The 25,123-nt window shown below is 32.5% G+C and overlaps 2 protein-coding genes across 4 annotated transcripts; one reads left to right on the top strand and one right to left on the bottom strand.

Moving 5' to 3' along the window:
* Positions 1–4,626: 4,626 nt before the first annotated feature.
* LOC124921446 (NADH dehydrogenase [ubiquinone] 1 alpha subcomplex assembly factor 2) lies at positions 4,627–6,478 on the top strand. Its single transcript, XM_047462108.1, has 8 exons — positions 4,627–4,868; positions 5,013–5,069; positions 5,143–5,195; positions 5,292–5,343; positions 5,407–5,466; positions 5,562–5,841; positions 5,928–5,990; positions 6,095–6,478. The coding sequence occupies exons 1-6, from the start codon at positions 4,757–4,759 to the stop codon at positions 5,642–5,644; spliced, it is 417 nt and encodes a 138-aa protein (XP_047318064.1). The 5' UTR covers positions 4,627–4,756; the 3' UTR covers positions 5,645–5,841; positions 5,928–5,990; positions 6,095–6,478.
* Positions 6,479–7,272: 794 nt separating this feature from the next.
* Positions 7,273–9,051, bottom strand: LOC124920714 (protein NUCLEAR FUSION DEFECTIVE 6, mitochondrial-like). 3 transcript variants are annotated; one of them, XM_047461268.1, is made up of 3 exons: positions 8,843–9,051; positions 8,619–8,740; positions 7,273–7,612 (listed from the first exon to the last, which is right to left on the bottom strand). In XM_047461268.1, the coding sequence occupies exons 1-3, from the start codon at positions 8,995–8,997 to the stop codon at positions 7,593–7,595; spliced, it is 297 nt and encodes a 98-aa protein (XP_047317224.1). In that variant the 5' UTR covers positions 8,998–9,051; the 3' UTR covers positions 7,273–7,592. The 3 variants fall into 3 exon arrangements, with proteins under 3 accessions (XP_047317224.1, XP_047317226.1, XP_047317225.1); XM_047461270.1 differs by having other exon boundaries at positions 7,273–7,550; XM_047461269.1 differs by lacking the exon at positions 7,273–7,612 and adding an exon at positions 7,693–7,871.
* Between the last annotated feature and the right edge of the window lie 16,072 nt (positions 9,052–25,123).

Below are 25,123 nucleotides of genomic sequence, written 5' to 3'. Positions count from 1 at the left end.
CAGGCAAGTTATGTCAACAAACAATACAATACAATCCAAACAAACAATACAATTGAGATTCAATCCAAACAAACAATACAATTAAGATTCAATCCAAACAAACAATACAATTTAATCAAAAGAAATGTTATCTAGAGAATGTGCCAAAGGTTATGCACTAGATTGTGAAGGTTGTTCCCTAAATTGTGAAGGTTCTAGAGAATGTGACAAAGGTTGTCTTGCAATAGATGGTGTAGGAATCATTGCTGAGCATGTTGCCCTATTATGGCCTCGACCGCCACATGAACCGCACCGTCTCTATTCCTTACGAGGCTCACCTTGTTGTTTGACCTTTCTTAACCATGACAGGGAGTTTTACTACGGTTTAGTTGAGTAAAACCTGAAAAATGATATTTAAGTCATATAAATTCAATCTTAGAATTAAACATGAAATCATTCTCTAACCTTGAGCAACACTCATACGGAACAAATTTTCAGGAACGAGAAGCATCCAAGGCATGTGCACAAGGAAGACCAGATATATCAAATACCTTACAAGTATAAGTTCGAGTTTAGAAGTCAATTTGAAAATCATGTTCAGCGTCATTCACATGAAACTCAAATCGGTTAAGCGGATTAATGTTGTAGAATTTGGCATTCTCGGCTTGTTCACGTAAAAACTTTTCATAATATGGAGATAAACGTTTTGTGTGGTTGGAAGTTTTTACTCTTCTATTATAAAACCATTCTTGTAGTGTGAATCTTAAATACTGATGTCTATTATAAAACCATTCTATATCTAGTGCACCCAATCGAGTGTCTCAAGCCTATAATGATGTCAAACTTGATAAGCTGACAAAGGATGTAAATGAGATTAAAACTGAAATCAAGATCATCAAGAAGAATCAACATCTTATAAGCACATTATTGGGGGAAATAAAGGAACAAAAGAATATTGATTTAATGGAGCCCAAGCCCAAGCCACACGCACCACGCCCAAGCCTAAGCCCAAGCCCTACGCACCACGCCAAAGCCTACGCCCAAGCCCTACAATCAACATTATATCAGTCGGGCAAGTTATCTCAACAAACAATACAATCCAAACAAACAATACAATTGAGATTCAATCCAAACAAACAATACAATTAAGATTCAATCCAAACAAACAATACAATTTAATCAAAAGAAATATTGTCTAGAGAATGTGCCAAAGGTTGTACAATAGATTTTGAAGGTTGTGCACTAAATTGTGAAGGTTCTAGAGAATGTGACAAAGGTTGTCTTGCAGTAGATGGTGTAGGAATCATTGATGAGCATGTTGCCCTATTATGGCCTCAACCGCCACATGAACCGCACCGTCTTTATTCCTTACGAGGCTCACCTTGGTGTTTGACCTTTCTTAACCTTGACAGGGAGTTTTACCACGCTTTAGTTGATTAAAACCTGAAAAATGATATTTAAGTCATATAAATTCAATCTTAGAATTAAACATGCAATCATTCTCTAACCTTGAGCAACACTCATAGGGAACAAATTTTCAAGAATGAGAAGCATCCAAGGCATGTGCACAAGGAAGACCAGATATATCAAATACCTTACAAGTATAAGTTCGAGTTTAGAAGTCAACTTAAAAATCATGTTCACCATCATTCACATGAAAATCGAACCGGTTAAGCGGATTAATGTTGTAGAATTTGGCTTTCTCGGCTTGTTCACGTAAAAACTTTTCATAATATAGAGATAAACGTTTTGTGTGGTTGGAAGCTTTTACTCTTTTATTATAAAACCATTCTTGTAGTGTGAATCTTAAATACTCAACTAATGTTGTTATGAGATATTTTCTAGTATTCTTACTTTGACTATTAAAGCTCTCAGCGTAATTGCTTGTCATTTGACTATATCGCGAACTAGTGAAAAATGCATGATTCCATCTCTTTAGTCCTATTTGTTTCAGATAGGCAGCAATTCGAGGGTCCTTAGCCTTGATCTTGTCAAAATGCTGATGGAAATGTGACACTGTGTATGCGCGTGAAGCCATATCAAATTGAACGTGGCAGTTATCAGTTTTAAATTTGGTCATAATATTCATTTTGATGTGGTATGTTCATGCACCGTGATGTGCTTCTAGAAAACCACAGACAAGGCATTGTCAATATTTGAGTGTCTATCAGATACGAAGACGAGATTTAGGATTACGCCAATTGCTAGAGTTATTATTCTTCGAATCAACGATGCCAAAAGCAACGGGATATAGTTGTTCATTTGCATCCAATGCAATCACAACAAATAGTTGACCTTCAACCTTGTGCTTAAGAAAACTAGCATCGACGCACAATACATGACAACAACAATTTCTAAAATCCCTAATTGAGACGCCTAGGGACATGAACATATACCTGAAGTGGCCATGCTCATCCGTCTGGATGTCAGTTATGGTACTTGGGTTATTCTTCACCAAATTATGGCAATTTTCCATAGGAATCCTCCACAGTTCCTCGCACCGCCATTAAAGTTTTTTCCCTAGACCTCCAAGCCTTATTATAGGTCAGCTTAAACCCATAGTTTGTCTGCATGTCTTATATTATTTTCTTAGGCATGTGGTCATGGTGATGGTCCATGTACTTATGTTTGATGCACTCCCCAATTACCCATGATGGTGCTTGCCTCACATTCTCTTGCCTCGTCAAAATTGAGCATGCGTGTTCTTTTACTAATTTTTGAATTTCAAACATCTCTTGAAATAACGTACCTACTTCCAATCCGCTTTCAAGGATTAATTGAGCATGTGTTTCAATCTCGATTGGTTCAAATGAATCAAGCCACTCAATATGGCTAAATGTTCTCCTGACATGGGAAGTGATGGGTTGCTGGGATGCAAAAGAAGGAGGGGTACTAGCAACCAATTCACTCGGAAGCAAACATGTGACTTGTTGTCCTTCATCTGCATGGTGTATGTCATTTTGACTTTGTGTGACATTATGCTCAAATATAGGAAATTGAGGAACCTCCTCTCCTGGTATTATTCTTTCATGAGTTGGGTGTGAAGGTAGTAATTTCTCTACTAAAGAGACACACAGAGGAGTGCGAAGCTGGTGGGGTGAAGTCGAAATTTCTTTTACATATAACATCACATCTCTATCATATCGGATAACAGGAGGAGTAGTTTTCAAAACCAAATTATACTTGACTTTGAACACTAAATCATATCTCAATTTATCCACACGAATAGCATCATAGACAATGTCCGTTAATTCGTCATATGTAGTATTTAGGGATAAAGTCACACCTACGCATGAACTTGAGACAAAAGAACTAACACCATCATCATTTTTGCACTCTCCATCATAAAGGACAAAACATTTAACAAATAAATTGGGATCTGCAATTGATACAAATTGAAATGTTAGTGTATTAAACAAAACCATATTATCGTGGTGTGGTGCGTGGGATGCAAACGCATTTTGCGTGGAGCGTGGAACGCAAAGGCATTTTGCGTGGAGCGTGGGATGCAAACGCATTTTGCATGAAGCGTGGGACGCAAATGCATTTTGCGTGGTGCGTGAGACACAAACGCAAATTACGTGGTTCGCAATTTGCGTGGTGCACATTTTCACACAGCATTGCAAACATACCAAACATATTTCATATTTTATTTCAGCTATTGTGTGTTCAGCTAAATGGAAATGAAAGAAATTAACATACCCATTTTGATGGCGATGATGTTGATTGGTTGGGTCTACAATTGCATGCGTCCGTGGTTCGGCGATGCAGTCGGGAAACCTGTTTCGTCCTCCGGCGTTGTAGGTGGGTCTTGTTGTCGTCCTCCGGCGTTGCTTGGGGAGTTGGGGGGAGGCGTCCTTCATCGTCGGATGAGAAGAGAGAAAGGAGAGGAGAAAAAATGAGAGGGAAAAGAGGGTAATGGGAATAAAAAAAATATTAGTAAAGATAAAATGGTCATAATTTAAAAAAGAAGAAATTATATTTACAAATAGATTTTAATAGGATTATTTTTGAAATGACTCCTCTTTTTAGGGTCATTAGATCAAATTCCCCTCCTAATGAGTTTTCACCATATTATCTCACAAAAATCATATACGTTTAAACTATTTATAAACTCATTTTTTTTTTCACAATTTTATTTGGTCCTCAAACTTTGAATATAGGTGAATTTATATATTTAATTTTTTATATAATTTATTTATTTATATATTTAATTTTTTAATTTTATTATATATCTTTTTTATTAATGTTTTTTTTACCTATCATAAATTTGTAATAATAAACAAAATTGATAAAAAAAATTAAAAATTAACAAAATCAATTTTATTAAAATAAAACACAAGTATGAAAAATTAAAGAATAATTCATTACAAGCAACAAAATTTTAAAAAACATTCAAATTACTAAATTAATATTCAAAGAGATGAATTACTATTTGTTTGATGACTTTAATAACTAAAATTTAGGTTTTTTAAAATTATTTTACAAATATTTTAACAATTTAATATTTTAATTAATAAATTAAGTGATATTTAATAGTTAAAAAAATGGAAATAAAAAATGAAGATCAAACAAGTCTTTAAATTGGATTTTTTTTTCCCATGAACCGGATCCGTTGGCAATAGAAAAGCGTGTGGGGAGCACCATCCGTAGTCCAAACGACCTACCGCTTACAGCCTCCATCCTAGTAGACATCAAAATCAATACTTAGCGATCTTTGATTGATTCAATTGGTTTCGTATGTATACTGGACTGTGATTGATTCCGCCTAGAAGACATGTCAAAGTTGTGGGCGAAGCTTACTGGGTACATCATCAACCGAACATTCGCCGGACTCGATAAATCAGGAAACCGATACTTCACCAGGATAGAAGAGATTGATGGAATCGGTAAATTTGTTTTCTTTTTCTTATTGATTCATCGATTCATTCGTGTTCTTTCTGCACACAGTTGAAACCCCTTTTCAATCTTCAGTTTTTTCCTTTGGGATCTCTCTATTAACTTGCATTCTCTTTGTCTAATAATTTGATCAGTTAAAGAAAAAAGATGGGTTGTATTCAAGGGGGAGCAAGAACCAACATCTGTTCCTGGTAATCTTTTTTGAACTGTTTTGATTTGAAATTTGGGAGAGAAATTACAACTTCACTTCAATTGTTGTTGTAGTTGAATGGATATGTTGGCTGAATGGGCAGAGGAAGAAAGCTCCTACACCTGAGGTATAACTAAACAACACAACACAACAAACACTGAATGAATGTTCTTTCAATTCGTGTTGATCTTACTTAAAAAACATTTGTGTTATCTTCTACCAGGAAATGGCTGATTTGGAGGCAAGGCGTGAACAAGTTAAACTTAATGTTGCTAGTAAGTAATCTAGTATATAATGGTCTATTGAGGATTCATTCTCAAACTTGTTGTCATGTTTAGTTTTGAAGGAGGAAGAAGAAAAGGAAAGGAAAGCCAAAGAAGCAATCAAAAGAACACTTGGTAACCTTTACTTGAGATTTTTAATCTTCTTTCTTTGCAAGCATTGTATCTTTCATCCTCATGTCATTTATTTCATCCCAAAATTTGTGTAATAGGCAAAGGGACCGGTCCAGACTTGAAAAGCTTTATTCAACAATTTCCAAATGCTTCAAAAGGTACAGTCAAGTTTGTATTGTAGCTCATGAACTTTGTAACTGAGCAAGGCAATATAGGATTTTAGGGGATACTGATGTTTACAATATTCCCCTTTAATGTATTTTCGCTTGTAATTCTCAATTTTCGTAATATATCAATTCTGTTTAAGCATAATATGTTCATGTTGCTTGTCTTAGATAATAAAGCCGGGGAAGCAGTTGATGCAAGTATGGGCTTGAGGTATGTCAAAACTTGGTCTCGGAAAACAATATAAAAACTTGGTAATCACTTCCTTTTTCCTTACATTGAGCTAAATTTGTGTACAGGGGTTCCAAATTGTCGAAGATTGAGACAGAAATCTCGTCTGAGGATGAAGAACAATATCCTAGGTAAGTTCATTTGTTTTTGTTCTGGCTGTATCCTTAGGTGTGCTACGGAAGTATATTTGTTTTCATCAAATAATAATAATGATGAATCTTCTGGCTTATTTCAGGATATCCGAGCCAACAGGATCTGGATTGTCCTTTAAACCAGGAACTTGGCAACCTCCATCATGATCGATCGTGTCAGTACTCATACATCGCATACATTATAAAATTTAGAGAAGGATCTACTCGCTTTTGTGGTTTGCAATGAATGAATGCATGCAAATCTTTCAGTTGAGTGTGTATAACAGAGATTTTTGGTAGTATTTAATTTGTTTTCAGACAGAGGAACACATTGAACTTTTTATTTACAAGGCTAATAATGACTCTATTGCCCTCGTATTAGTTTGATGATAGATATTGAAGAATCATCAACTAATTGGGTAAATGTATTGAACTGATTACAACCAATGTTAATAATAGTTGCCTAGGTGCTCTTTATTTTGGCCAAAGTTGGCTTTACTTTAATGGTTAGTGCTTGATTTACAATTGAGGTTTAAGATAAGAATCATTAACAAGGCTTTCACGATAAATGATTTCTGTTCATATCAAGATGGTGTTGTTAAAGTTAAGGGTTTAAGCGGTTAGTCGGTTCACAATTGATGAATGATATATATGAATAATATTATTAATAAGTTGAAATGAGTTTATGAAAAAACTATAAATTAAAAAAATTGTTTTTCAAAACACAAATGCATAATGTTAAGAATTATTTAAAATGAAATTAAAGAACTTTATGAAATTGAAGAATTGTGTTTTGTTAACTGAAATTGAAATAACATGAAATGTGTGTTTTTAGACTGAAATTAGCTGAAACCTTCTATTTCAAATTGAAATATGAAGTAAGCTCAATATGAGGCTCTAAAGAGAAAGAAGCATTTTTGTTGCGATTTTATTTATTGAAATTGCTTCTGTTTGGAGTATTTATTTATCGAAGTTGTGAACCATGTCGGGTTGTAGCATAAAAATGTCAAACTTTAATGGTACTAAACTGATTTCAATGGTATAAACCAAACAGTTGAAATCGGTTCGGTAAAAAGAAGACTAATGAAATTAGTTTCGCTCAAATAATTTTGATTCAATTTGAACAATTTACATACCCCTTAGTTAAAGAGAAGCTGTCTTTTAACATGGTAAGTTCTTATACTTTAATTTGGTGTTAAAAACGATATTACTCCCCATAAAAAAGTGAGAACGCAATGATTAAGTGATATTTATGATAAATCTAAAGAAATAATCTATCACGTTAAGGTAACAAGCTTGTTACATAGAAAAAAGAAGGATTATTCCGAGAGAAAAAACTAGTATCAATCAAGCCCTAAAAGTTCGATGAGCAATGTAAATAACACAACCTAAGCTGTAAATTGTTATAAGGAAAAGTAGAAATAGCCCAAATCCAACATATTTCAATTGGAATGTAAAAGAAAATGCATCATCATCATCATCATTAGTCTTTTTTTGAATGGCAATCAGAAAAAAATTCTCAATCTCATCATATCCATCAGTCTCAGGAGTCATCTAATCCTGCAAAAAGAACATTGCCTTGAACCAACCCTCTTGGACATTTCATACACCATCTTTGCAAGCTGGTTGATGTAATAATAATAATAAAAATCAATTAGATTTCTTTCCTCTATCAAAACATATCAAACCACAACAACACATAATGTATGTTTAAAATGGAATTCAAAATAAACTTTGATTATGAAGTTTAAAAACAAACCAACTGCATAATAATCTATTGTAGCAATCAGATTCTTAATAATTTTATTTAACTTGCAAAAACATAAACAAATCTAGGTATCCCATCTTTGGATCTCCATCTTCAACTAGTATCATCAATGCCTACAACAGGAAAAAATAACCAACTCCCCCATCAAAACAAGACGATTGTAGAAGAAACAAAAGGAAAAAGTGACAACTCCTTAAGACATAGTGGAATAGTAACATCAAAGTCACTCATCGCTAAGACTAGAACGGTTCGAGACTTTGATATCTCCATCCTATCCTACCTGATTAGAAGATTGAATATAACTCAAGGAAGTACTAATTAACTTACCACAAGTTAATATGTGGAAAAGGACATCAGGAGGGGGTTCCTACCAAGTATTGCTAGATATCTAGAACCAAGAAGAAAAAAACGCAAGGGTCAGGTAGCCTATTGTGTAAGGATATCTTCAGAAAACGATATCATAACCACACAAAATCAAACAGCAGACTCTTCAAACGATTATCAAAGGAAAATTGCATTAAAAAATGTAGTATCACTATGATAATTTTAAGTTGGTGAACTCTGTCTCATGTCTTTATCTCACAACAGGAAGAACAATAATATGTTGTAGCTTAAAGGTGTCCAGAGCTATACCCAAATCTTAATCTTTCACTTCTTTCAAGTTTCAACATATTCTAACATCTTGAATAACTTGCATACTCAAAATCAATCCAGATTCTTCAATTGTGTTCATAAAAACTAATGATTTCTCTATTTATTCATCATTAAAAGCAATAAAAAACAACAACAGAACTTGTCTAGATAACCAATTGGGAAGAACAATTCATTCAAGCATCCAAAAGGTAAGGTTAATTAATTACCTTCGGAAAGCCAACCGTAACTCTGCCGTGAGAGAGAGAGCATTGAAGTCATTAATGCCGAAGCAGTTGCTGTATGAAATGGTTGCATTGTCTCCAGGCAAGCACTCAATTCAGCCGGTGACCTGTAAAAACAAAGTTGTACTTGAAATACGTTTCTGTAATGGAAAATATGAGGTGGGTATAGGAACAGAAAATCAGTTGTGATCTCTGTGTGAAGCAGCGACCTGAAGATACGCTGAGAGAGAGTATTTCTGCTCGAGAGTCGGAAAGGAGAGCTGGCAGCCTTCTTGGCCTCGGAGGCGATTCTGGCCGCGGAATTCCGGGTGGATGTGGACCGGAAAACGGATCTGGCGGCGATTGATAGGGCGGAAGATGACATGACTGTGAATCTAAAGTGGAAAATGAGGTGATGCCTTCAAACATGGCTTTTAAGCTAGTCCGAAACCCTAACCTACTGGTTAATTGGTTCATCGGTTAATTTTCTTTTTAACTATTTTTTACATTTTTTACAGAAAAAATAAACTTTTAACATTTTTATTTATTTAAAAATTAGGTATAAATTAATAATCATTTTTTAAATGTTAATTTTAAATGAAAATGTACCACTTTGTAAATTCTATACATAATTATGCCTTGTCAAAACATTGATTTTTTTTATTCTTTAATTTGAGACAATGTTATATTTTATTTTGTAATGAGATGGTATTCATGTTGGGATGTTGACATAAGATATATAAATAAAAAGATAGTGTATTATAATTAGTTATTATTGAATGTGTTATGAATGTTGTATCATGACGTCTGTGACATTTTTTTTTGTTTTTCGCCTAGTTTGTATTGAGGTTATTTAAAAAATTTAAAGGAAAAAAAATTAATTGTCGTGGATGATTTTGATGAGATAATGAATATTTTTAGTGAAAAAAATTTAAAGGGTATTGATATATAAAAATAAAATAAAAAATAATAATTTAAAATAAATGATATTTTAGTATTTTAGGTAATTAATTTAGTGATGTGATTGATAAGAGAAGAGTGAAATGATGTTTGATTTGTACCAGATTTAAAAAAAGGAAAAAAACTCACTTAGACGTGTGTACTTGTACAACTAGCTCAATTAAACATATGTACTAATTAAAGGTCATTTAAAGGTACGTACTATTAAAAATTGGCTCATTTAGCCTCTTTTAGTAACCATGGTTAACTTTTATTTTTAAATTTATATTAATTAAATATTAATATATTTTCTCTCTCTTTTCTTTTCATTTATTACTAATAAATGAACCTCTATTTTTATCTTTTTTATAAATTTTTATTATTTCTATACGAGTATTTATGATTGATTATTTTAATTTTATTTTATATATATATATGACCATTCATCATTAATTATTTTAACTCTATATTTCTTCTTCTTTTTTATATATTTTTTTTTATATTCATATTAATTATTAATTATTTTAAAATTGTTTGATCCCAATAATTGAATATAATAATGAATTTTTTTTCAACAATAAAAATCCTTCAACACAAAAATAAATTAATTAATAATTAATAATTGAATAATAATAAAAACTCATTCATCAAACACCAAAAGAGTAATAATCAAATATTAGACAAAACAATTCATTTACTACTAATATAAGTCGTGAATAAAAATTAAATAAAAAATTATTAATTTCATTATTATTTATATTAAACTAAATAAGAAAAATCCCTTTTTCATTTTTATTATATTAAATTAAATAAGAAAAAATCCTTCAAAAAAATATTATAATAAAACATAAAATTCATAAATAAGTTGTTAAATTTTTTTTAAAAAATGAGAATTTAAAAAATATGAGAAATAAAAACTAATAAAAAAAACGATGAAATATAAAAGAGAAATTAATATTAAAATAATAAAAAATTTAAGAATAAAATAAATTACCTAGTTTAATTAATGAAAGAGAAGGAGAGAGAAAATATATTAATATTTAATTAATAAATATATAAATTTAAAAATAAAGGTTAACCATGGTTACTAAAAAAGGCTAAATGAGCCAATTTTTGATAATACATATATTTAAATGATCTTTTATTAGTATATACGTCTAAGTGAACTAGTTGTACAAGTACATACGTGTAAGTGGACTTTTTTCTTTAAAAAAACTCATACTATCCTTAACATTTTTTATTTTAATTTTAAAATTATAGGTAACATTTTTTACAATTTATTGTTGACCTTTGTAAATTTGTATGATAGTGATATATTTTTCATAATTTGAGAATCGATGTTTTTTGTTTTTTTGTGCATGAATTTAACATTTACATTTTTTAATTATATATATAATACTTATCTTATTAATATGGATAACAATATTAAGTCTTGTTTGTTCTCTACAAGATAGATTGGTTAGCCAGTATTATTTAAGCTCTACCATATGAGTTGGATGAACCAACTATTATTATTATTATTATGTAATTTCATGTATAATTTTTAGTTTCGATTGAATAGAAAATCACAAAAATAACCACATATATTTACCTTATTAATATTGACTACAAGGTTAAGAGTCTTGTTCTATACCAACTACTTACCATCCATCTTCGTTATTTTAGCTCTATCTAACTATTATTATTATTATTATTATTATTATTATTATTATTATTATTATTGAGATATGATCTATTTAAGAAATACTTTATTTGAAATATAGAATATTATTATAGTTTTATACTTTTGTTAATCAGGGATGTTTCCTAAATTCATTTATGTACCTCTATTGAGTCATTAATTCTCATAAATAAATATAAATAATAACATAAACTATTATTTCGTTTATTTCTCTTTACTATCTATTTTTAAGTGTCAACTTTATCTTCCTTTGTGATCGATTTTTAAATAAATTATGATTAAATATCTTAATTATTATTATGTAATTTCTTATAATTTTATAGTTTAGTTTAATTGTAATAGTCAAATATATAAAGAGGAATATATATATATATATATATATATATATATATATATATATATATATATATATATATATATATATATATATATATATATATATATATATATATATATATATATATATATATATATATATATAATGTTTTTAGTTTAGGTAAGAAGCTTTTAAAAAAGGATCAAATAATCTCCAATTTTATTGAACAAGACGTTATTTGGGAGGAAACATTTTTGTTCACGGACAATTCATGGGAAGAACAGAAAAAGACAACTTCTCTGTCTGGTCCAAGTGACTCCAAAATGATGATTAGCTTCGCTTGCAACTCCTGAAACAAACAGCTTGATCCGTTGTCCTAGTTAGTTCGATCATACCTTTATTTACTGACACTACCTCAATCTAATTATATTCAACAGGTCAGCGCTACATGTTTGTTATAACGGATGCGAGAACAATAATAATAATAATAGTAAAAGACATAATGAAAGCTACACCCAATTTAACGTGGTATCCAAGCAAAGTGCTGACTAATCTACGTGGAGAGCCACTGAAAAATATTCCATTATAATCGTTAACACGGACTACAAATACTCAAAATAGTTCAAGAGAAAACTAATACCCAAACCCTTTATTTATAGGGCCATGTCAATACATTTTTCTTGCTCACTTCCTATGTGGGACAATCACCCAAAAAGAATATTCTAGGCAAAGAAACCAACAAATCTTCACCTTGACTTGAATATTTTCCCAGATAGCCAGATGCACCAGATGTACTTTAAATATCAGATGTGCCAGATGCATTATACTCAGTGGCGGACCCAGAAATATTTTCTCGGGGGGGCCAAATACATAGTAACATAGCATTTTTTGGCGATCAAATAAATTCATTTTTTAATTAAAATTTTACTCGGTAATTACATAAAAATACTAACAAGCACAATTACAAAATACTAACAAGCACAATTACTAAATTATTCTTGTCCATGAGTCGGTACAAAAAAAAAGACAAAATATCTTCATTACGTTGACTATACCAATCAATCAATTCAAGAAAATTACTTTTATTTGATGAACTACTTGACTCATCATGTCCTCGAAAAGGTAATCCTTGTCTCAATAGAAAGCGTGTTACATCAAACATTGTCGTTAAACGGGTGCGATAATTTATTTCTATATCACGACCATGTGTACGTAAAACGTTTCTCATGTTATGTCTTTGATCTTGAAATGATTCAAATTGATTTCTAGCTTCATTATGAAAACTATTTGAAGTTCTCATATGTCGATTGAATCTTTCTAATGCCCTTTTCCAATTTTTGTACCCATCTCCTATAAAGGTAACATCTACGTTTTCTCTATTTAAAGGCTTAAAAAGATAACACTAAAAATAAAATGATGTATCTTTTGATATGCTATGTTCTAACCATGTATATTTGATCAGTAACATTAGACTCATTAGTAGGCTCATTAATTGATTGAGAATGCTCAGACTGCTAATGTGATGTAAAAGTAAAAATTCGTTTATAGAACATCTCCATTATTCTATATCCTACATAAAATAAATAACTAAAAATAGATATGTGTCATAACCTAGGCCCCTAAATAAAATATAACAAATTCGTTGTAATAGTTTAAAACTAATTTAAAATTAAAAAATATAAAATAATATTTTACCTTTATATTTATATAAACTATTATTTTACCCTTATATTTATATAAATTATTATTTTAATCTTTATTTTATGAGTAATTTGTATTATTAATTAATTATATTGAAATTAATAATATATATATATATATATATAATTATAATATAAATGTAGTTTTAAAATAAATAATAATCTTATATGATTTTCATTATTTTATATATAATTCTTTATATTTTAAATCATATAAATAAATCTTATTTATATATTAACTAAAATTTATGTATTATTATAAATATTGTATCTTAAAAAATATTGTTGGTATAAAATAAAAATAATAATTACTTTAATAAAATTATATTTGAAATTAGAATACTATAATTATGAATTAATTATTTTTTATAAAAGAAAGTGTTAATTTATTATAAATATTAGAAAATAATGTTTGTATAAAAAAAATGTGAGAGGCAGGGTTTGATCACCTGACCTCAATTATGGAAGGTTAACTCCAAAACCAGCAGGACAAAATCTTATTTGATAAATATATATATAAAATATCTTAAAACTTTTATGGTTGGGGGAGGCCCAGGCCCCCCAAGGCCCCCCTTGTAGGTCCGCCACTGATTATACTGAATGCCCAGATAAACAAAACAGATGTATTACACTGAATGCCCAGATGTGACATGCTCTGCCTCAGGCCTTGCCCCTTCAAGGGCAATCAACAGCTTCTAACATTGAGCAAGTTCAAACAGTGTTGAAACTTGCTCTGCGGAACCGGCTTGGTAAACATATCAGCTGGATTGTCTGCAGTCCCCACTTTGTTTACCTTGATCCTCTTCTCACTTCTCAGAAAATGGTACCTCACATCAATGTGTTTTGTTCTTTCATGGTGAACTTGATCATTGGTTAAGCATATTGCACTCAAACTGTCGCAGTACACTGAAGCCTGATCGTGGTGTAGACCCAAGTCACTAACCAATCCTTTCAACCAGATTCCCTCCTTAGCAGCTTCTGTCAAAGCCATATATTCTGCCTCTATAGTAGACAAAGTTACTGTCGGCTGCAGAGTAGCATTCCAACTCACAACAGAACCACCAAGTGTGAATACATAACCGGTCATCGATCTTCTACTGTCTACATCTCCAGCATAGTCAGAATCTGAGTAACTAGATACTAGACACTGACTATCACCACCATAACTGAGACCAATATCAGATGTACCCCTGAGATAGCGGAAAATCCTCTTCACTACTTGCCAGTGTTCCTTACCAGGGTCTCCCATGAACCTACTGACAACACTAACAACATGTGCAATATCCGGTCTAGTACAGACCATAGCATACATCAAGCTTCCCACTGCACTAGCATAAGGAACATGTGACATGTATTCCTTCTCCTAAGATGATTTAGGTGCAAATACTACAGGCAAATGTGCATTTGAAGCACTAGGAGTATCAATGGGCTTAGTAGTAGCCATTCCAAACCTCAATAGAACTTTCTGAATATATCCCTTCTGTGACAAGAATAACTTCTTATGACTTCTATCTCTATAGATCTCCATTCCCAGCATTTTCTTAGCAGCACCTAAATTCTTCATTTCGAATTCTATACTGAGTAGTCCCTTCAATTTTTGAATGTCAGACTTCTTCTCAGCAGCTAGCGATATATCATCTACATACAATACCAAATAGATGAAAGAACCATCTTTGAGCTTGTTGTAGTAGACACAATTGTCATACGGACTCCTTGAATAGCCAATCTTAAACATGTAGCTATCGAACCGCTTATACCACTGCCTCGGAGACTGTTTTAGTCCATATAAGGACTTCTTCAACTTGCAAACATATTCCTCTTTTCCAGGTTCCTGAATACCATCTGGCCGAGTCATGTATATCTCTTCTTCCAACTCTCCATGTAAGAAAGTTGTCTTTACGTCTAGCTGTTCGAGTTCCAGGTCCTGATGTGCAACTATAGCAAGTAGCACCCTGATGGAAGTATGTTTGACTACTGGTGAGAATATCTCATTATAGTCCACTCCCTCTTTCTAACTGAACCCTCTAGAAACTAACCTGGCTTTATACTTGACCCCCTCAGCTGGTGACAACCCTTCCTTCTTCTTGAACAACCATTTACAAGTGACAACCTTTCTCCCTGGTGGTCTTCTAGCTAATTCCCAAGTCAGATTCTTTTGAAGTGACGCCATCTCATCTCCCATGGCAGCAAGCCATTGGACAGACTTGTACCCGCAACAACTTTCTTGTAGGTGAATGGCTCATGAGGATCCACTTCCTCTTCAACCTGTAAAGCATAGGCAACGATGTCCTCATAACCATACATTATAGGAGGTACACCAAAATTAGCTCTTCTAGGGCGATTAAGAGCTAAATTTTGATGTTCTACAGATGATGATGGAGCAACTGAAAACTCTGTCGCTGAAAGTGGTTGAGAAAAACTCTCCTCTACTTCACAACTAGCCTTAGTCTTTTCCTACTCCACCTGTTTCTCGACACCACAATCTACCGGAATGGTGAACTTCACAGTTGGGTTAAGCATGAATTTTTTATCAAAGACAACATTCCTACTCAGAATAACCCTCCTCTCAGAAGGGGACCAAATCCTATATCCTTTCACACCATTCCCATAGCCTACAAATACTCCCTTCTTTGCTCTTGGCTCCAACTTCCCCTCATTGACATGATAGTAGACCGTGCAACCAAAAGTTCTCAAAATAGAGTAATCAACAAGCTTCCCAGACCACAGTTCATAAGGAGTTTTCAGATTTATACCTGTGTGAGGTCCACGATTAATCAGATAGCATACTGTGTTAATTGCTTCAGCCCAAAACATTCTTGTTAACCCAGCATTTGAGAGCATACACCGAGCTCTCTCCAGTAGTGTCTGATTCATACGTTCTGCTACACCATTCTGCTGAGGTGTATTCTTAACCGTATGATGTCTGGCAATCCCCTCAGTCTAGCAAAACTCATTAAACTCAGACCAACAGAATTCTAAACCATTATCAGTTCGTAACCTCTTGACCCTCTTCCCAGTTTGATTCTCCACTAATGCCTTCCACTGCTTGAAGTTCTTGAAAGCATCACTCTTATGCTTCATTATGAATATCCAGGTCATCCTTGAATAATCATCAATCAACGACATAAAATACCTGTGACCCCCCAAAGACTCTACACGTGACGGCCCCCAACAATCAAAGTGAATGTAATCAAGTGTGCCTTTTGTTCTATGAATCGCTTTGGGGAACTTGTTGCGATGTAGTTTCTCAAAAACACAATGTTCACAAAACCCAAGATCCTTTATCTTATGCCCACATAGAAGATCATCTTTAGCCAGCATTTGCATCCCCTTCTCACTCATATGCCCAAGCCTCATGTGCCACAACTTCGTCATGTCTCCTTGGTCAATCTCGGAGGAAACAACAACAATAGAATCAGATATCATAGTACCTTGTAGAAAATACAAAGTGCCCTGCTTCACACCTTTCAGAATCACACTTGAACCCTTGTAAACATGTAAGGCTCCACTTTCACCTTTGAAGCTAAACCCCTTCTTGTCCAAAAGACTTAGAGATATCGGATTCTTCGTCATGTGTGGAACATGTCTAACTTCGTTCAGTGTACGGAATTTTCCATCATGAGTCCTAATATTGATCGATCCCATCCCAACCACCTTGCAGGTAGAGCTATTGGTCATAGAAATATTTCCACCATCCACCTGCTCATAGGTTAAAAACCATTCCCTCCTAGGACAAATATGGTAAGATGCTCCAGAATCTAGAACACACACATCAGTGTAATGTGTGTGACCATCAGCAACTAAGGCAATATCCTCTTCGGAGTTTGTACCATCTTCAGCAACTGCAACAGTACCTGGTGCCTTCTCATGTTGACTTTGTCTTTTCTTTGGACATTCATTCTTCCAATGTCCCTTTTCCTTACAGTAATTGCACACATTTGTTGGTTTCAAACCCCTACTAACTAGTTTCTTGGGGAACTTCTTTTTCCCCGGTTTACCATATCCCTGATGGTTGTTTGCAACTAGACCAACAGCCTGACTATCCGAAATAGTGCCACTGCAGCTATGTCGCAATTCTCTACTGTGAATGGAAGATCTAACTTCTTCTAGAGCCAATGAATCTTTACCACTAATGAAAGACTCCCTAAAGTTTTCATATGATATTGGTAAAGAAACTAACAGAATCAAGGCAGCATCCTCATCATCTATCTTAATATCAATATTACGCAGATATAATAATATTGCATTTAATTGATCTAGATGGTCTCTAAGAGGTGTACCTTCCTGCATACGCAAACTAAACAAACGTTGCTTCAAAAGCAACTTGTTGGTTAAGCTCTTCTTCATGTATAAAGTCTCCAGCTTAGACCACAAACCAGCAGCGGTTTCCTCCTCAGCCACCTCAGTAATGATATCGTTTGCTAGAGCCAAGAGCAATGTTGAGTGTGTCTTTTCTTCCAAAGACTCCATATCAGCAGGTGGTGGGACAGGTGCATGCTTCATCAAGGGAGCCCATAGGCCGTGTTGTTTCAACAATGCCCGGACCTTGATCTGCCACAGACTGAAACTATTCCTCCCAATAAACTTGTCGAATTTCAAACTTTTACCTCAAACCATCATTCTTGCCTAAGCAGATCTGAACAACCCCGCTCTAATACCAATTTGTTATAACGGATGCGAGAACAATGATAATAATAATAGTAAAAGATAGAATGAAAGCGACACCCGATTTAACGTGGTATCCAGCAAAAGTGCTGACTAATCCACGAGCAGAGCCACTGAAAAATATTCCACTATAATCGTTAACACGGATTACAAATACTCAAAATAGTCAAGAGAAAACTAACACCCAAACCTTTTATTTATAGGGCTAGGTCAATACAATTTTCTTGCTCACTTCCTATGTGGGACAATCACCCAAAAAGAATATTTTAGGCAAAGAAACCAACAATGTTCAAAGAGGGAAGCAAAAATAGGAAATGATTGAATATCATTGAATTTCGTAGTACTAATAATGTTATAATCGAATTAACCCGTTGTCCCCTAGGATTGTTTATTTCTATTTTTCTGTTTTTTTTTCTTATTTTCCTTTGCTAGATTTAACTAATTTCTTAAAAAAAAAATCTAAAATCTAAAATATAGTTAAATGAAAATATTTTAAAAAAACAAAATAAATGTTAACTTTCCCTTTGTTATATTTTTGGTACCTTCATGATTTCATTTTTTTTATCATAGCCTCATAAGTGTGCCTTTATTTTTTTAATTATTTATTCACACTATGAAATAATCTAGACGCATATTCTAAGGACATGTTGACACGAAACCAAGTCACGTATTTATGTTTTGATTTATCTTTAAACGCATGTACAAAGACTTCATAAATAAACAAGGTATAAAAATATATTTTTTTTATAAAAAAAGCCAAAATTTTATAGTAGAGATCACCATTTGACGGAAATGTGAGTTATAGTGCCCTGTATTTCCTCAATTGTAAACAAGCACCAACCAAATTGAAATCTCTAAGTTGTGTTTGAACACGCAAACATATTTTTCTTTCCTAATATTTTGAGGAATAAATTAGATGGTAACTCTCAAAGTCAAAACTAGTCTAATTAACAAAATTAAAAAATGAACTCTTGTCAACTCTATCATTTTGGTTTCTCATCTCACTCGAGATTCGGGAACAATGTAAATTACGGGGTTTTCGATTACTGAGTTTGAAAATTTTCTTATTTCCAAACATAAGGTTGATTTTAAAAGACGACAACTTGGAATGGAAATTTAAAAATTAGAGTAGCTAGAAAATTATAACTAAGTTAGATATGATATTAAGAAAGTGTTGAGAAAAGATCTATTCTAAACACACGATAAAAGAAGATATAAAGATAAAATGGTAAAGAATAATAATAAACACAAGATATAACGAGGCGGCCAATAATGCCTACATCCTCGGGGAGTCGTCCATTCTATTGGTTTTCCATAGAATAATGGTCCAAGTAACCCTAAGTTACAATGTCTCTATTTATATGAGTACATCAAAAGTCAAAAGACTAAACTAATACTCCTAAACCCAATAAAGGATTGAACCCCATTACAATATATAATCTCTAATAAAATATGAGCCCAAACCCAACAATCTCCACCTTGGGCGAATACCGCGCTTATTGAGATGTGATGAATAAATTACAAATTTAATAATCTCCACCTTAACAAATTTCACATCCCTTAGGAAATACACGAGCCGTACCCATCAATCTCGACATTGACAAAAGTCAAGTCATTAAGAAATAAGTGGGTTCACTTCAATCTTCACCTTGAGCCATTCATGAAATAACTTTTCGTACATTCAATTTCACTCAATAGCCCTTAGAAGAATAACAATTTCCACCATCACGTATATCGCGCCATCAAAAAGTTATGAGACACACATCAAACTTCACTACTCGAGCCATTAGTGAGATAAATCATTATACCTCCACTTCCGCTTAAAGCCCTTAGAAGAGAAAATCATAGAGTTTATAACACCAAATAAATTTGGGTAACCACGTTATTTCAACGACGAGAGACATTCAACAACTATTTCCAATCTTTGTTCATACCCGTTGACATATACAGAAATTAGAATTAACAATTCTTTATTATGTCAAAATAATCTTTACCCTTATTTTCCAAAACTGAGTGTCTTATTTTTCAAGTCCATCAATCGAATGAAACCAAAATACCGATTAGACTCAAGACGAAATTCCGTCGTCTACTTTTTCAAAATTAGATATCTATCAAAAACTGAGGACACCCAAAACGAACTTTCATCATCTACTTTATCAAAATAAAATATCGATTGAAAAACGAGAAGACCCAATACGAACCTTTATCGTCTACTTCATAACAAATAAATTAGGTTATCACGACATTTTTTTCTCAAGCTCAAGATTTAACAAAACATTTGTCACCCATCTTGTCTTGAACGTTGCACACTCCACCAACTTGAACCTCATACTTCTTTTTGAACAAATTAACTTGCAATCTACTAGATTTTTTAATCCAAAACGACTAGCAATTCAAGAATATAATTTCAAGATTCACTATATCTCTTCAATTGTCTTCACCAATGCTTTAAATGATCATCTATATTTCTCTGAAAGAAATCGCGAATATCCTTCCATTTGAATTGCTCTAACTTCTCATCTAGCCCCTTTTTCATGACTAGAAATCACATTCAAGGTCTCAATCATCTCCTCAATAGGATGACAAATCAATAATCTCATTCATCTAAACTATGATCCACAATGTATAAACAATTAAGATAGAACAAAAGAAGTAAGAAAATTATCACCTTTCGAATTAACCGAGTCTCCCATCTAGCCATTTTTCCATGACTAGGAATCTCACTTAAGGTTTTATTTATCTTCTCAAATTAGAATATAATGCAATGATTTCTTCTTGGTTTATTTGAGAGTTGCTCTCAAGATGTATCCACCTCAACTTATAAGTGTTTTTCATTAGTCTCCCTCTTTCCGATCTTTCATTCATATTGTGTGTTAATTGGAATCACCCATCAACTCAATACAATCTTGCAATTTGGCCTGAAGGATTGCTCTATCAACATGTCGACAATGTTGTCATCGGTAAACACATTTTTTATAATAACTTTCCATACTCGATCATGTTTTTGTCAAGTGTAAAATATATAATCTCACCACCGTCTTCACCATGATTAACTCTTTCAATAAGATAAAAGGTAATAACAAAAAAGATACAAACTTTTTGGTCCCAAACAAGTTAAATAAAACTCAAATTAGGCAGAAATTTAAGCCTCAGAAAATCAAACTTCGAGACGTCCAAACTTTGATCCGACCGTTAAAAATGTAGAGGAACGAGTTACCAACCTCTCAACAAAATCTCAGCACAATCGGACTCCGTTTGAATCTTTGATCGTTAGTTTGATCAACCTTGTGCGACTATAGGCGAAAATTTGCTACTAGATATTTTTCTCTACGTTTCTTTTAGTTCTTGACTTCTTCAATAACCGTTTTCCAAAGAAAATTCTCTCCAAACTCATTTTAGCCGATAATTTTTTTAAGTCAAAGCCCTCGACATAGTGAAACAAATGTCACTCATGTACGTCAAGACAACAATCGATTATAATAAAACCTCCAACTAATTTTCAACAAGAATGAAGATGTATCGTTTGTTCTCAACATTCTTCTAGCCAAATCCTACATAGAAAGAATCTAAAAAACCATGTATATGATTAGTGCATCCTCAACTCACACCTTAGAAATTATCATTCTTAGTAGAACCCTTAAGGCATTAAACACTCACTTGACAACTTCGCATACCAAAAATTGTCAAACAAACCAACTCACAAGATTTAATGTAAATCCAAATCCGACCCTTATACACATATCAATACCACACTCTTGCAAACAAATATTAAAGCCACCCACTTTAATTAGAAAACCCTTTATATATTGCATCAATTGTCTTCTACAATCTGCAATATCGAATAAATACTCCACCTTCTTTTTCAACTCCGATTTTAAATCTCCATATTGACGAATATCAAATCTCTTAGAAGATAAATCACAAATCTCCATCTTTGAGAAATTCAAGTCAAACAAGCCTCAATACAAATCCAAGATCAAATCAAACAAAGTTTTAAGAACTTGATTAAAATCAAACAAGGATTTACTTCTGAAAATTGGAATCAAATAGGCCTTAAACCTATTTTGTGAAATCAAACAAGACTTAAAAGAAAAAATCATAGTTGAAAAAGTCTTAGTTGTTAACCGTGTTAGATTAAATTAACTAATTAACTTAGGATAAATAGCCAACGATTATAAAACTACCAGGTTTTGAATATTTATTTTAAATAATCAAAAATGGAGAAATTGTTAGAATATAATTTATGAAAAAGTTTTAATAATGCATGGATAAAACTAAGTTCAATTATATAAGTTAAATTAAATATATATATATATATATATATATATAATTGCTAAGTCATATCAAATATATTAATATATTTAAAGATAACAACAAAGTGTTGTAGTACATTGATAAGTACTCTCGCTTGTCACACGGGTGATCAGAGTTTGAATCTCACCAAGCGCAAATAATAATTGTAGTTTTATTATTTCAAGGAAGAGCAAATACCAAAATTGCCACGTAGGCAAGTTCGGTAATTTTCTAGTCGGTAGTTTACAAGGGCGTAGCCGGTTATTTATTTCAGCTTTTGATGCACGTCCGGTATTAATATCCGTTGGTGAAGCAAATTTTGCCCGTTGCAGCTTGCATACTTAAGAAGACATAGCACAATTTGCTTCACAAGTGTTGAACAAGCTTTATCAACTTAATCATCAGTTTTAAAAACAAAAACAATGATTGTTCTCACTACTCTCTCAAGCTCTAAAAGTTCTAAAAGTTTTCAAGTTTTCTAGAGTATTAAAGTTGTATTACAATACTAGATATTCTGTGTGAGTTGGTTATCATTGTAAGTTGACAGAATTTATTTCTGTTCAATAGAGTGTGTGTGCTAGGAGTTCGAAAATAGGCAGTAACTAAGTCCTGGTTGTTCGACTAGGTTTGTACAAGTGTTGTATTTAACCAAATTTTCTAGTGAATATCCTTCCCAAGGTTGAGAAGAATATCCTTCTCGAGGTCGAGAAGAAAGGGTGGCGTAGGAGAGTTACTCCGAACATCCGTAAACAACCCTTGTGTCTTGTATTCTCTACTCTCTGAATCTTCCAACCATTTATTTGTTGTTTCAAGTTGAAACAAACTTTTCCGCATTTGAACTTTGTTCAAGAGTTTGTGACGGCTTGCGTAGAGTGAAAATTAGATAATCAACCTCTAACAGGGTTATTATCGACCGAAGTGTGTGTAAGCGTTCAACTTTATGAGATCCCCGTCTCCATCGTCGATCCCGATCCTAACAAACCGCTTCAAAGATTCTTGACTCATTCTTTATATATTATATTATATCACAATATAATATCTATATATGGATATATATATATATATTCCTTTTTTTTATATTTTAATATATCATATGTCCCAATTTAAAATAAGTCAAAAGAATATACCTCATATTCTTCATTTTAGTGTCGCTGCCTACTTAACAACTTTCGTCACCTTCACCCATTGGTGCCTTCAAGAAGAACAAAAAACTAATTGTCTTCTTCTCAAGACAGCGTCGCCCAAAACTAATAAATATTTTAACGACCATTGACATCTCCTTAGCAATTGAAAATTTCGACACAAATCTTCACAGCGGCTAATTCTTCTGTAATCAATGTCGTTTTCTTAAATAGGCAACAATCTTCAACAAAGTACAAATATCCAACAAATTCTTCAATGATGGTTAGGGTTTCGTCATATCTTCACAAATAGATTATGTTAAACATTCTCTGATATCCCTTGAGAAAAAATCTAATCTAAACCCGCGATAAAAGAAGATATAATGATAAAGTGGTAAAGAATAATATAGAATACAAGATATAACGAGGTTCGGCCAACAATGCATACATCCTTGGAGAGTCGTCCATTCTATCAATTTGTCATGGAATAATGGTCCAAGTAACCATATGTTACAATGTATCTATTTATAGGAATACATCAAAAGCCAAAAAGGCTAAATTAATACTCATAAGCCCAATAAAGGTTTAAAGTCATTAGAATATATAAATTCTAATAAAATATGAGCCAAAACCCAACAAAAAGTCCATTATTATTTCAACATTTTGATGCTAGTCTCGTGAGTTTTTCATTAACAACTCACTTTAAACTTTTTCTACTATGTCACCCTAGTCTGATAAAGATATCGAGTATATGTTAAGAGCTCCATATTTCATTGTAATTAGTTCACTTATGTATGCAATGGTTTGTCATCGACCAAATTTGACCTATTCAATAAACGTAGTTAACATATACTTGATTGTGGTGAATCTTACATTATTTAAGAGGTTTAACGAATGTTATCTGCAGTCAGAGTACTAGAGATGAAGTTGTTGGTTATATTGATTCTAACTATGTTGGCGATCTTGACAGAAGAATTTATACACATGAAAAGATATGAAAAGAGTCAACGAAATCAAAAAGTCAACAAACGCGAATGGAACGATTTCGCACCATTGTGACACAACCTGCACGGAGTGCACGAAATGCAATTTCAACACAGATTTGGATGATACAATTGCCAATTGAAGAGTGAATAAGAGTCGTCCCACAATGAAATTATAAAAAAAACAAATCAACCTCACATTTAATTATAAATAGAGAGTTAAGGAAGAGTGAATAAGAGGCCTATGCACTTTGTCCATAAATAGAGAAGTAATTTTACTCATTAAAGGGAGATAACTTAGAGGATATTTTTTTATTTCTTAAACTTCTCTATTTTTAGTAAAAATAAATCAAGTAAGGTGGCCAATGAACATTTCAAGAATTCTATTTGGAAGTTGAGAAAACTATGATTATTCAACATTAGTTGAATCTCCAATTCATTTCTGCAATAATGATCTATCATGTTTAGGATTTGAGCTCAATCTAGGTTTATGAATTTTTCTTAGAGGGAATTAGAGTTCATCTCTAAACTCCTTGTAACTCACTACTTTTAATAGAATCGGTTTTGAAGAATTATTCAAATATTGCATTTTACTTGATTATTTTGTGTTTCAGGTTATGTTTAATTTAAAATACTTTGTAAATGTTTTTGTACAGATAATTGGTGCTTTTGTTCTTACCTTACTGTTTGGTTATGTTATATGTTTGGCCTTGTTCACTTTGTGTTTTTAAAATAACTCAAACAATCTCAAATTTTCAATTAATCACTTTTTAACAATTACATTACTAATTTCATTAACTAAAATACTAAATT

The sequence above is a fragment of the Impatiens glandulifera genome, chromosome 1 (genome assembly GCF_907164915.1).
Source record: "Impatiens glandulifera chromosome 1, dImpGla2.1, whole genome shotgun sequence".
In the NCBI taxonomy this organism is placed as follows: Eukaryota; Viridiplantae; Streptophyta; class Magnoliopsida; order Ericales; family Balsaminaceae; genus Impatiens; species Impatiens glandulifera.
The sequence above is the reverse complement of the archived record's forward strand: the minus strand, read 5'-3'. Positions and strand labels throughout refer to the sequence as shown.

Coding starts and splice junctions, on each gene's coding strand:
- LOC124921446 (XM_047462108.1), top strand. CDS start 4,757: ATGTCAAAGTTGTGGGCGAAGCTTACTGGGTACATCATCAACCGAACA. Junction 5,196..5,291: donor AGAAAGCTCCTACACCTGAG/GTATAACTAAAC, acceptor ATCTTCTACCAG/GAAATGGCTGATTTGGAGGC. Junction 5,344..5,406: donor AGTTAAACTTAATGTTGCTA/GTAAGTAATCTA, acceptor TGTCATGTTTAG/TTTTGAAGGAGGAAGAAGAA.
- LOC124920714 (XM_047461268.1), bottom strand. CDS start 8,997: ATGTCATCTTCCGCCCTATCAATCGCCGCCAGATCCGTTTTCCGGTCC. Junction 8,741..8,842: donor CTCTCTCAGCGTATCTTCAG/GTCGCTGCTTCA, acceptor TTGTTTTTACAG/GTCACCGGCTGAATTGAGTG. Junction 7,613..8,618: donor TTACGGTTGGCTTTCCGAAG/GTAATTAATTAA, acceptor TACATCAACCAG/CTTGCAAAGATGGTGTATGA.